Source organism: Centruroides sculpturatus, unplaced genomic scaffold, assembly GCF_000671375.1.
Source record: "Centruroides sculpturatus isolate CEXI.00-Female unplaced genomic scaffold, Cexi_2.0 scaffold2161, whole genome shotgun sequence".
Lineage (NCBI taxonomy): Eukaryota > Metazoa > Arthropoda > Arachnida > Scorpiones > Buthidae > Centruroides > Centruroides sculpturatus.
In genome coordinates this window covers 37,022-51,708 of record NW_019386508.1, presented here as the reverse complement: position 1 = coordinate 51,708, position 14,687 = coordinate 37,022, and the positions used below count along the sequence as shown (strand labels likewise).

At 26.5% G+C, this 14,687-nt stretch overlaps 2 protein-coding genes across 2 annotated transcripts in view; one reads left to right on the top strand and one right to left on the bottom strand.

The window, feature by feature from the left end:
• Nucleotides 1–14,687, bottom strand: part of LOC111615172 — a 50,026-nt gene that overhangs the window by 11,028 nt on the left and 24,311 nt on the right. The window lies entirely within an intron of this gene.
• On the top strand, nt 1,289–14,433 carry LOC111615171 (alpha-1,6-mannosyl-glycoprotein 2-beta-N-acetylglucosaminyltransferase-like). The gene is made up of 5 exons (XM_023356569.1): nt 1,289–1,443; nt 3,712–3,787; nt 6,533–6,622; nt 7,815–7,939; nt 13,106–14,433. Exons 1-5 carry the CDS (start codon nt 1,313–1,315, stop codon nt 13,335–13,337), a joined length of 654 nt encoding a protein of 217 aa, XP_023212337.1. The 5' UTR covers nt 1,289–1,312; the 3' UTR covers nt 13,338–14,433.

Here is a 14,687-nt window from a genome sequence, read left to right as displayed (position 1 = left end):
CATATATATATCAGGATAGATATATGTATATCAGGACATATCAGGATATATATATATCCTGATATGTCTATTGTAGTGTATCATGTACTCCTTTCTGTTGAAATTAAATTGTTATTGATTGTTAATCTGGTATCTGAGTGATTCACTTCTGATACACTGTCTCTCAATCCTCCTCCATCTTGAATCCGATCGCCTGCACATGTGACCGCTCGCATGAATTCCGAATTTGAGGTCGTTAAGGTTTCTGTGTCTTTCTGTGTCTATACTAGAAGACACAGTAGTGTCAGTCCTGACGAGGCACTAAAGAAGTGCCGACCCTCTGGTCACGTTTTCAAGCATTATTGATGTTCTGCAATAGATGACTGCAAGTTATGAATATTCTAACCAGATATATTACAAGAGTGATCTTAAAAATCCTTCACATATTTGAACAGTGATAAGTTTGTCAGAATTTTCATCTCCATTTATTCAAGCCATTTTCTGTGAAAAAAATTCATTGCAAACAGTTTCTGAAAGCTGTATCAATCTATTTTAGAATTATGGAAGTTAATAACAAAGAATTATCAATTATTTTCTCATTTGTTCTACCTCAATATAAATTCCTTTTATATTAAGATATTAGACAATACAAAAGCAAAGAAAAAACAATAATATGGGGATTTACCAACAAAGAACAAAAAAAAAAAAAAACAAATACCTATTTATTCAATAATTTATCATCCCAAAATGTTCTAACAGACTTTTCAACCATTATTAAGTCTTGGTTAGTGAAGTGAATCTCTTGCCAGAAGAGCTCCCATGCATTGTACAGTGCAGCATTGTACAAAAACAAATGGTGTAAGAATCAAACTCATGTGGAAAGATAAAGTGGNGTTGAATTTTCGTTGATGTTAAGCCTAACAAAGACTATTGTATCGTTAAAAATTATTTTTTTATTTTGTACAAACAAAATAAATATATTGAAAAATATAAAAACAATAAAAAATTATACTTCAGAAGTTAATTTAGTATCAAAAACGTAAAATATTTGAGTAGCCCAAGACATAGCCAAAGATTGCAGTGCCACAGCATTGGCAAAAATTTAAATTTGCGACTGGAATTCTTTCGGATAATTGACTTTCAGATAATTGACGCTCTACTGTATCTTATAAACCATCCTCTAAATAATTCCTGTAAACGTCTTTACACAGCATGGACAACCAACATTGTGTATGCAATCAGTATTTCGTGATATTGATTATATATACAGTTAATATTATGTTTGAGTTTAGTATCTTTAATACTAATAACAAATTTCTTTTAATAACTTCAGATGAATCATGTAATGGATGTTTTATTTATAACAAGAAATCATTCGGGACCCGTTTTATTGTTGGAAGAAGATCATTATGTTGCACCCGATTTTCTAGTGATGTTGAGTCTAATGGAAGCAGAACAAAAACAGTAAGCTCCAGTTTTTTACTAATACTAATATATTCTAATATATATATATATAGTTACACTAAACTAATATACACTCTATCTCCTTAAGAAAGCAGCTGCGTTGTTTTAATTATTTTTTCATACTAAAAGTTTTGAAGCAGTTCCTTTTTCCAATTCAGACAAAAAATTTTAATTGTATAATTCATTTCTATTACTTAAATAATATGAAACTTATTACATTGAATGTTTTTTATTTTTTCTTTTAATTTCTTTGAGTGATAGATAAAGTTTCATCTGAAGGATATTTTCAAATTCTGGGTGTAACTCTGATCAGATTAATTTGAACAAAGTTAACTTCCTCAAAGTAATTTCTTGTTTGGATATATGATACATGGCATTTTTTAAATAATTAGTCAAATATTGGCATTTCTGAAATTATCCATCAATATGAAGTAAAATAATTATGATTCTGTAATCCTATTTTGAGATTTATTTTACTTATTAGAAATGTTAAGAAGCATTATAAAATTGATATTTGACTTTTAATAAAAGGATATAAAGGATAATTTTTACATTAACAAAAAATATTTTGAGATGGGGAAACAGGAAAACAGTGTGAAAATATTTTTTGTTTGCCAGAACATGAACAAAAACTTAGTAGAAAAATATTACAGGTTTTGTTCTGCAATTTTATTTTATTTTGACCAATTAGGGTACAGGCTTCAATGAATGTTACGAAATTTACTTCCTGGCAATCTGAACCTACTTAATATAATAAAAATGGCCAAGCCTATTGAGAAGAGAATGAAATGATAATTCAAACTTATTTTTTGAAAAGATTTTGAAATATTTGTCTTTGATTTAAATAAATTCTAATTAGGAATAATGTTGGTATTTACCAAATGATTTAAGAAATTTGACTTTTTGTCATCAGTTTTCTTTGAATTTTTGTAAATGGATGTACAAGAACACAATACAATGAAATTCCGTTTGCAGTTTTCTGCTATAAAGAAGGCAATGAATATAATATACTGATAATTTTGCTAGGAGTTTTAAAACAACTAAATAATTTATAATATAGTCAAACCTGAATTGTGTCCAAAATAGTTCCATCTTCAAAATCTGCCTACAAATACTTATGGACCAATCTCATAAATGTTAAATAGAGAATCTTTCAGTAAATTTGAAGTACAAAACATATGGTTTTGTTTTGCAAACAGCATTATCATCAAATCACAACTTTTCAGCTCTCAAACTTGTATGTAGAGAGAGACTACTATACACAGTTCTCATTATTTGTAATACTTCAGCTTACTGCTATATAGTTTACAACTAACTTCAGAGGTAAAGAAATACTGGCACTAAATTAAGGTTAGACTGTGTTTATAATTTATTATATCATACAGTAGGACATAAATTTTTAAAAACTTATAGAGAAGAGAGAATTAATAGAAATATATTGCTTCACTTCACATTTTCTCGTAAATTGGAAAGTAGCCTTAACTTCTGATGGCAGAATGTTTTTGTTATGAATAAGATGTGAAAATTAAAGCTAAAAATTATTAAGAGTGTAGTCTTGGAACACAGAGAAAATAAATCAGTGTTTCTCAATGGGGGCGATATTGCCCCCATGTGGGCATTTTTCCATGTTGAGGGGGCTATTAGTAACAATTTATATTTTGGGGGACAAAAAACAACTTTCTGGGTGATATAGTAAAACATTATATTAAAAATAATTAGATGTTTTATTCATTATATCGTACAATAATTAAACAAATAACATTATACTAGTCACTAGTCTATTCAATGCAGTACGAATTTGGCGTTAGTTGCCCTGGGCATCGGAATTTTGAAGTGAAGGGGGTGACGATTCGTTAGAGGTTGAGAAACACTGAAATAAATGGTGATCTGATGATCCCTTTTGGGCAGATTTTGTCTTCATTTTTTAAACAATAATTCTCCAAAGAAAAAAATTTACAGAATAAAAATTATGAATTAGTAAAATAGTCCTTAGCAAAAAAACTACTGTAATTCTATTTATAAATAGAATGCAAAATAAAAATTGCTTAAGAGTTTCAAAATATGTTTATAGTAAGATATTTTTATTATTTAGAAGTTGTTTATTTATATAAATATAAATTCAATTAACAAAACAATCTGATATTTGTTTTGTTAGTATATGAAATGTAATAAATATCTTTTATATCAGACTTTTTATAATAAAAAGATAAATAGTATATTAAAAAAAACTCTAAATTATTTAAGTATGTACAAATGATTTATTTTTAGACGTTGTCGGCATTGTAACATCTTGTGCCTTGGCACTTACGTGAAGAGCTTCAATTATGGTGCCCTCAGTAAACAGGTATGACCATTTGTTAACAATTTATGTTTAATATATATTGAAGAATATACTTAGAAAATAGTGTAAGTTGACATCATTCAAACATGTTTACTATTTTAAAACAAGCTTGCCAAAATAAATACTCAGTTCTTATATTACTTTTAAAAACCAATTTATACATGTAGTAAATGTAAAATTTTTTATGTCACAGTCTCTTTTGAAAAAGTATGTGGTAAAAATTAATTATAATTAGATTGATTAATCTACTTCATATATAAAGATGCAGAAAGTTAAAACTTTGCTTTTGCATTTATAACATTTCTTGTTGAATAGTAAAAGGAGAACATTTTTATTAAAGCTATAAATTTGTACAGATATTATTCGTTCAACAACAAAATATTTCTGCTTTACATCATAAAATATGTTTTAATTTTATAGCCAGCTGCAAAATTTGTTCATATCATTAATTAAATTTGAAAAGAAAAAATATTACAAAACTGTAATAATTAAGGAATTTTGAGAAAAGTAATAAGTGAGAAAATATTACAATATTCTCAAAATTTTTTTACTCAGTATTGAAAATCCTGTTTATCTCAAAACTGTTTTGCTAAAACTGTATAGTTTTATATATTTAATGATTGTTATATTTATGTTTAATGGTGGAAAATGTAAACATTTTATAATAAACAATATCTGTTCTGAAAATATGTTTGGTAAAAAATTTAGATACTTTTTGACATGAATCTCAGAATTGACAAAATTATTCAAGCAAGAATTTTTGGGAAAATTTTAAAAGTTAATATTTTGCATGATAGAGAGAAAAGTTAGTTGAAAAGAAGATAGTTTTACAGTGTACAAGATAAGTATGTTATTCTGCTTAGCTATAACAATTTGTTAGAAATTTGTAGAAGTGTAATCAGATTAAAAATTAATAAAAAGTGCCAAATACCTGGAATGTCTTGGACCTTTCTTTCACAGTTTCTGTGAACACAGTTTATATGAATACTTTTGTTGGTGAGACAGAAGACAGTTATGGGAGATGTTATATGTGATAGAGACAGTATCCTAGGGAGAGATGGTGAGCACACACCAAAAAGGCAAACTCGGTAGGAGAACCCTTCTTCCTCAAGCGATCACTTTCTATTGCCTCCAAATGATCTTATTGAACTTTTGACTGTTGATCAAATTTGGTAAAATCAGTCAGGGAGTTACCCAAGATTTTTTTTCAAACTTCCTGGGATGAGTAGTCATCCTAGGATGATGTCACTTGGAAGGGAAAGAAAAACAAAATAAGATCTTATGAACTTTCTTGTTGACTTTAACTTCTTAACAAAACTTAATATAAATACAAATATTGATTTTTGTATCGAAATAACTGGCATGGACTTTCACAATTATTATCCGAGAACATTGAAATGTACTTCAATATGTTAGAAAATTGTCTAAATTTTACATTTGTCCAGTACAGTTTCTCAATTCCTGCACCTTGTGTCACATGGCACACACCCAACCAATACTCAAATTCTTCCTTCACACATTATGGCATATCCATTGTCATTCCTCCCACAGCAGCTACAATTTAGCTGCTGAATACAGTTGCAGATTATTCATGTTGCACAATGATGAATGATTTAAACTTTAAGAACTGCAGAACACAAAACGCCTTCTGTTGCAAAGTTGCCATTTTTATTTACAAAATTTCCTAAGACAGTAGACAAGATGTTTGAATGTAGATGGGAGACAAAATTTTAACAGCTACATTATCGATTGGTATACAGCACATACTTCTCTGGTAATAATTAACATAATTACAGTAATTCAAACTGGTAACATTCATTTTGGATGATCCTTTAGTTTATTAATAAATAATACATAATTAAAAACAATAAAAAATTATACAAGAATAAGAAATAACATGATTGTAAATGAAAAAATCCAGCAACAAGTTGCAGATGTTTACTAGTAAAAAATGTATGTTTAAGAAATACTGTATATTATCAAAGTTTAAAATTGTGTGTGGTGCCATTTTTATGCAATTTTATTAAAAAAAGAGATGATAACTATTATATTATTAATTATAATAATAAAGCTAATTGCTTAATTTTGAGGGCAGAGATTAATTTTAAAAATATTACAAATGTCAATAACAATTAAGATTTAAGTTCATTCCCACCTGAAATGTGACACACAACCACCTCTATGTTCCCATCCTCTTGACCATTAACCACCAAAATTTAATAGCATCAATGCCCCTTATACATAAGCTACTATGACAAATTTCATTTCTTAATCTTAACCCTATCCTGAGATATTAAACGAAATAGAACCAAAATAGAGGTCTCAGAATATGGAGATTTGCAAAACACTTGAAGGATCAAATTTGGTACAACATGAATATTTTCCCATGTTTTATACATAACAGCCAGAAAAGTAAAACAAATTGCTGCTTGTGCAGTTCATAATATTTCTATAACTTAAAATGTAATATATATAAACTACATCTTATTATCTAGCCCTTAATTCATTGAAAATTTGTGTGTAAAATTATAAGTCATCATTGTTCTCTTGCAAACAAAATTTGTAGATGAGGCCAACCTGAGCACCTTTCCGCTAGATTATACCTAGTATTTTACACACTAGGAGCCTCCCTTCCTTTTCTAGTAGCCTTGATATTAATAATAAAAAGCTCAGAATCTCTTTGTATCATGTATCAAATAATAAAGTAATTACTGCACTAAATAATAATTTGTATAATTGACTTTACAGGTGGAAATTGTGAAATGGTTGTCTAGTAAGCATAATATGGGAATGATATTCACTCGGTCTTTATGGAATAAAATCAAAAAATGTGCTAAGGTAATATTTTACTATATGTTATTTAAAAGTGAGTAGAAATTATTCATTAATGTTAATATCTAATCAGAATTAAGTTAATAGTTATTTTTTTCATTTATAAATCTATTTATAATAGAAAATAATAATTTTAATGACAACACTTGGCCATATAGAGAAACAAGGACAGTCCAACTACTGAAAACCTGGGCTTAGAAAATTTACCACCTGGGTCTCTGTTATAATCTTAACTTCTTTGTTTACTTCAAGTATTAACAATCATAAGTCCAAACTCTATTGGATGTAGCTGTGATCCATATCTTTGCCAACACAACATTTTTTTCTCATATATTTCAAAAGGTGTAAAATTAGCAATCCAATTGTTATGTTATATTATGAGATAATGTACTGTAGTCAGTATGTTTGCAATGACAATCTAAAATTTGCATAAATTTCTATAAAATATTTTCTCATATGAGCAAAGGAATGGAGTGAATTTTATTTTTGCGTTGTTAAATATCAATAAAATTAGTCTTAAATTTATAGTTCATTAATTTACATTCACAAAATATTTTCTAGTTTTATTTGTACAAATATTAGTTTATTAATAAAAATTTTTAATTTGAAATTAATTATAATAGTAACAATTCTATATATTGTTTCAAAATATTGAAAATGTAGTATTTTGAAATGATACAAAGAATTAATTCAAAAAGCTCAATTTTTCAATAAAATAATTCTTAATTAATAAGAATATAATGTTGTTATTATGAATATAAGTTATAGGACAATGTGATATAAGCATCAGTTATAATTTCCATTTTCATTTAATATATAAATACAATAGAAAAGAAATTATGTTGGCTGTTACAAGCATTTAGTTAATTTTCCTATTATTAATTAAAACATCTCTACGCGCATTAAATCAGAAACTCTGTTTACAAATGACAAAGAGATTAATGCCATTTTGATTCACACTGATTCATTAGAAAAAATGGACCGAATATATTTATTCATTTTGCGTATGTGGATTCTTTTTAATTAGTGCAAAAAAAACAAAGACATTTTTAAAGTATTAAAACTAAGATTGATTATATAAAAGCATGTAAGTTAATTGTATTTGCTACTTGATCATAAATAATACTTTAGAAATATGTGTATGTGAATAATTTTAAATCAACTATATGCTAACTCTAGTTTAAATTTTCATTTACAGGCATTTTGTAAATTTGATGATTATAACTGGGACTGGTCCCTACAACACATTAGTACAGCCTGTTTGCCTACACATTTAACTGCAATGGTTGCTATGGCACCTAGAGTTTTTCATATTGGAGAATGGTATGATAAGATTTAATGTTTTTATTAAATTTTAAAATTTCATTTTTTTTTCAACTGATGGGTTATAAGTGTATATTTGTTACTTCATTTTATTTTTGAAATATAATTATAATCATTTCATTCCAAACTATGAAATTATTATAATTATACTGAAAAGATGTAAACATCATGAAAAAATAGTACCATCAAGACTTAGTTTTTATAAATAATAAATACTTCAAATTGGGGGTCGGCAACATGGCACCCATGGCACATCTCAGATGTACCCACTAGAACCATAGACACGCAAGTGCATATATATATGTATATATACTTCTAATTTGATTTTGTTATTTTATGTATGTACTTTTGGTTTTCATTTTTTAGTTATTAAATGCATGTATAATCTTTATTTTGTATATAGACATATTTCAGAAAATAATTATTTTGTTTATTTATTATAGCATTGTGATTTTTTTTTTTTTTTCAAAACTTAAACTATGCGCCCTCTATGGTTTTTAATTTTTTTATTGCACCCATAGTAACAAAAATGTTGCTGACCCCTACTTTAAATAATGAATAATGGCAAAAAGTAAATGAGAATAAAGTAGGTAAGTTCTCTTCGAATTGTTTGTATTTCAAGGTTAAAAAACCATTAAAATGTAGATATCTCAAAAGAATGTTACAGTAACATTCTTTAAAATTCATCCACTGTTGCAGAAAAATGAATGGATGGAGTTAACTAGTTACTTGATATAGCTTTCTTTTTTATAACTTTAAAAACAAGAGAGTTTAGTAAAATTTTGATTTTATTCTATTTAGTTGTAACCTATTTCCTAACCTCTCTGAGACATAGAATTGTCCAATTATTCAATTATTACTAATCTGTGCATAACTTTTTGTCATTGAGTATATTTAATAATGATAATTTTTAATTTATAAAACTGAATTATATGATTTGTTTAATTAGAATAATGACAGTTAAATTTCAGTAACATGTCAATTTGTATAATTTTAAAAACTGAATTTACTGGAATTGTAAATAAAATACCTGTTGAAGTCTATTTTTTTTAATGAAATTTTAAAGCTTTTGCTTTCTAAAAATAATTTGACTTCAATTAAACAAAATTATTTGAATTTGTAGTGTATAATAATTGAAGATGATTATAGTAATAAAATAATAGTCTTAACATAAGTAGTTAACACATTGAAATTGGTGCAAAATAAGTTGAGTTAGTAGCACATGCAAATCCTTTCCTTTATATTATAAGAACTTTTGAGTGAATATTCATTAATGAACATAAAATAGAAGAAATTTTATTCTGCTTATACAAAATGAATGGGGAATTTGCAGCAGAAATAATTGTAAAAGGCAACTCAATAGTTCTTAATAACTATAATTCTAAAAATTTTTAAAAAAGTTAAAATATATATAATACAGTTTCAGAGTTAAAAGTAAAGAAAAAAGTAAAATAAACATCTTTCTATTTTCATGTGGTTTAACTGTTTGAAACAGTTAAACCATTAATACATTCCTCAGAATTTGCCGATTGAGTATTTTAACTCGGAAACTATATTCTATATATTTTTACTTTTTAAAAGTTTTTAGAATTATAGTTATATTTTTAAATTCAATTTTAACTAAATAACTGATTCCATTGAATAATATAATTTTTAATATGAACTATTTAATTGTGTTTATTGGATCACAGCAAAGTATATTCAACTGTTTTAACAGGAAATAAGGTGTGCATTTGTCTATTTTTGCTTTATAACATTGACAGAATCCCAGTTAGGGATAAAATAAGTAATCTAAAACTGTGTGATAGCTTGATTAAGTGTGTGTGTAATGTAGGTGAAAATATTTATGAATATTAATTAATAATTATGTTGTACCATTTTAAATATTGACTGTCTTAAGACTTAATTATATCAATAGGGTGTACTTTGCTCATGCCAGTGATTACAATTTATTATTGTAATTTTTGGGTTTTTTTATACTTTTTCATTAGGAAAGTGATGCTAGAGTTTTAATTTTGAAATTATTTTCAATTCATAATCTTCTTTCAAAATCAAACTGAAACAAATAGTCCCTCTTCCCTCCTTTTATATTGTATACCAATGCATTGGACTTCATAATTTTATATATTTTTTCCTGTTTTCTTATATCAGATTAAAATTAGATAATTTACTATTGTTAAAGACTTTATTAAAATATTTTAAACAAAGCTGAAATTTATTTACTTTTTTTTGTTTTACTATTATGAAACATTATTTCTTTCCTTAGTAATAATTTTTTAGTGATTTATTGGTATTTAGAAAGTAAAAGAACTAGTTTAAAATTTATAGTAATACTACTTCCTTTACTTTCTAAGATTATTTCTAATTAATATAAACAATTTTGTATATAATAATATATTGTAATGTATACTAAGTTTCCTTTTGTTTATACAATTTGTCAAATTATAATTTTAATCTTTTATAAGGATTTAGTTTAGTTAATTTGATCAACTAAGCTGGTTAGTTTATAATCACTGATGCCTTGATTAATTAATTTTAGTTTAAAATGTCTTATTATTGGAATAGATAAAATCAGAGTTCAAATCAATCATTTTAATTGTGATAAGATAATTATGATTAAGATGTTAATATACAAATATGTAGGGAATTTGGTCCAAATCCAGTTTGATATCCCATAATTTACAATGGATCATTTTGGTCAAGGTATTGTTTTGTATCTCTCATCTATACTTTCCTCTGTTCATCTGTAATTGATGAAATTGTGGTTGGTCATGTAATCTTAATATGCTTATGTCTCATGTTGACAGATTACAATTTTTATGTAAATTTGATTCAAGCAGATTAAAACACAATTATATTTAAGATGATAATATCTAAGTTAATATATGATCAACCACTAATCTGACAGAAAATACCTGGGATTGTTGATAGGGCTATGTTTGTTGTTTGTTGACTCCCAAACAATAAACATGCTTTGGATCAGATTCATTTTATTAAAGTCACATCTCTCCAGTATAGTTCATTACCCTCTTATTACTAATTTAAAAGCTGTTGTGTGTTTGTGAGTGTGAATGAATGAATTCCTTACAACTCCTACAATTTTTGTCCAATCCAGATGAAATTTTGGTTATATTCGTTTTATGTTCTGACGGAGAGTATAGTCTGCATATTTTGTGAAAATATACTATTAAGAATAAACATTTTATCAATTTTTGATTGGTGATTGTACTTATGTTGCAGTGACATCAGTGATCTCATTTAGTTTATGCTTGACAAGGGAATTTCCCTTAAGTTGCATTTTTAAATATTTTGGCAAATGGCATATTATAAACTTCATTAAATTTAAACTTTAAAAAAAGATAGCTGCTTCTATAACAAATTTTTAAAAAGTTCTTTTCGTAGTGACCTCATGACATTCTATTATCCAATTAGAAGTAACAATCTAACAAAAGTGCTGTTCATCTAACATACAGTCATACATACAATTAATTTTTGTTTTATCAATATGGAATTAAAAAGACTTGCTATTTTGTCAAAAAGAAATGCCTATGGAAAGATTAAGAGTAAAATTGGTCAGGTAAATTCTAGATCTAAAAGAATAAGAATAACCATGACCCCTGAAGGCTGTGAAGTGCAACTTGGGCAACATTGAATAAGAATGGCTTTGCCGGGGGTTGCAGAAACAGCATCACAATGTCAATCATCGAAACATTATAAAGGTGTACTGTATATTACTAAAGGAAGACAGCAAGAAAATCTTTTAAAAGACAATAGAATGTTTACTCAGAATGTAGTGTATAAAGAAATTTTATAAAGAAAGATTTTAATATTATTTTAATATAAAGGCCTAAATCTGTTTGTAAATAAATTCTCTATAACTCCTATTATTTTTGTCCACTTCAGGTGAAATCTTGTTTTGTTGTTCTTTATGTTACAACAGATAGTATAAACTACTTAATTGGTCAAAATATTATATTAACAACTCTTCTTGAATTTCTTGAAATCTCTACTTTCTCATAAAAAGTATTACATCATGCTTGACAGGGAAATTTCTAATATTAGATATTTTGCAAGCTCTATATCTGACTGACTCTTACATATAAAATTCTAATGTTTTAATGTATGTGAGTTTAATTGTGTAGAGGTGAAGCCATTATTGTGGAGAAAAATTTGAATTTCATTCTGTTACATCTTTAGCAGAAGGCTTATTGAACACTTACTAAATTCCTTCATAAACTTGATGAGTTTATGCAATTCATATAGCAGTTTCATATCAATGTTATAAAGATGTTAGTATTTCAGTATAACCAGGAAGTTTTTATAATTTATGAAAGACCTGTATATACATAGCATGATAACTTTTTGGACAGATTTGTCCAGTTTGCAAGATTTATGCATTGACTTGTATGGCTATATTATAATTCTAAATTATATGTATGGAGATGCCAAAATCAGAAGAAAGACCTACAGTGCAACTAATAACATATCTGTTTGGCTTGTGGGGGGTTTCAGATTTCAATCCACTTAGCTTAATCTTTTCTAATAGATATTCTAATTTATTAATTTATGAAATTCTAATCATTACACTTATTACAAGACGGCAACACTATTTTTATTGCCAAATTAATTAGTAAATTAAATTAAAATATGAATTTGTTTTATTTGAATTAATCATTATATTTATCTATTATTTGTTTTATTTTTATGGAAATGTATTTATTATAAAACTGGAAAGCATTTTAATACTAAAATACATCCTTCAGTTTATACTGCTAATAAAGAACTTGTTGTAAAAAATGAAGATTATTGTTATTATTTAAAAAATGAACTTGGTTCTCAATAATCTAAGTATCTTCGAATTTTCAATCTCTTTCAAAATAGTTTAGATAAATAAAACTTTAATACTAAGTACATTTCAGCAGATGATAAAATTTTAATTCTTCTTTTAATAATAAAGTATTGTAAATAAGATATAGTAGCTTTATTCATTACAGCCTGAATTATTATTATTATTATGTTTTCCCCCTTATATTTCCTATAAAATGGTATTCATTTCATTAATAATCTAAATTTAAAACAAATAATAAGTTGTTTCAATTATTTATTTATATTTTCAGTTGTAACATTCTGATTGTCATATAACTTAAAATTTTTATTTTAAAACAGTGGTGTTCATCATAGAGGAAAAGATTGCAGCAGTGACAGAGTTGTCCAGAAAGTAGTAAAGGTACTGGCTTCAGCCAAACAATATTTATTTCCATCCTCACTAAGCGTTCGCCAAGGAATGCGCAGACCTTACAAACCTCAGAAAGGGAACGGAGGATGGGGCGACAGGCGAGACTATGAACTCTGTCTGCATCAGATCGTCAACGGCTCATCGACTATACCAAAGAGATAGATACTATTTTAGAATTGTTTGAAGTAAATATAATAGAACAGATCATTTTTGTAAGAACTTTCAATTTTATGGAATGAATCCACCTTTATGTACAGATAGACCAAGTAGTTGTAAAACTGCTTTGTTTGTGCAATGTTTTTTCTAGTTCATAACTCAGATAATTCCTTAATATTATTTATATATAGTTTTATGTGCTAAAATTTTTAAAAACTAGTCAATTGGATTTATATGGTTAATCTGAGAGCTGTACTTTTAATTTGGTTACATAGTAACATAGGTCAAATAGATAGGTTTATTGTTAACAAAATCCTCCTCCTCCTCTATTAGAAAAAGCTCAAACCAAAGAATATTAAATAGATCACAAAATGTAAACAAAATTAAAAGGTAACAAGTGATCGTAACCAATTGCTCTTGTATTTATTGAGGGTTTTTGCCATTTATTATCTTATACATCATGTGGATGCATTTTTTTTTAAAAGAAAACGTAATTTTTCTTTTAATAAGTGGCCACACCAATTAATGGAACTTTTAAATGGTCACATTTTAATATTTTTTATGGAAATATAATTGATGTTTTTTCTCTATTATTTATTATACACAACACTAAGTTGATAATGATTTGAATAAAAAACGCATAAAAGTTTAAAATTTGCACACATGAATCTAGCACAATTATCAAATCAATAAATATTATGCTTCCAAAATTATTGTATTTAGATAGATAAATGTAAATAACTCCAGATAATTTATCCACGGACAAAAAAAAAATACTATTGAACTAATTTTATAAACTCTTATATAATAATAAAATTTATTTATAAAAAATAATAACGATAAAAATCATTTATAAAAAAAAATGTTTAAATTTACTCGTCGACGAGGCAACCGAAAGTCTCTTTTTAATTCACTGTTGAATAAAAATAATCACAAATAAATCTGTGATTTACTTTTGTTATTTTTCATTGAAATTGTTGTACTAAAATTAAATCTTAAAAACAGAAGAATCTTTTCCTAAGAAAATTTTTTAAGTGAATGCGCTATTTTTATTCGGAAGCGAGAATCTCTTGTCAACTGAAAAACCTATATATATATATNTTACAATTTGTAAATTATCCGTCCGTCTTCCGCCCAAAACCCAGAATTTAGTTATCGAAACACTGGGGAATTATTTATAGTTTGTTAAAACGACGAGTTAAACGATAAAGAAAAAGTAATCGTTTATCGAAAGCTGGTTTATTATTAAAGGAGAGGCAAAGGTCTTCAAATATTTAGAAGAGATTATTCCACTATAAATTAAGTTATCAGTCAAGGTCGCCTAGACGTTTTCACTTTTTAAATCGCCAACGATAG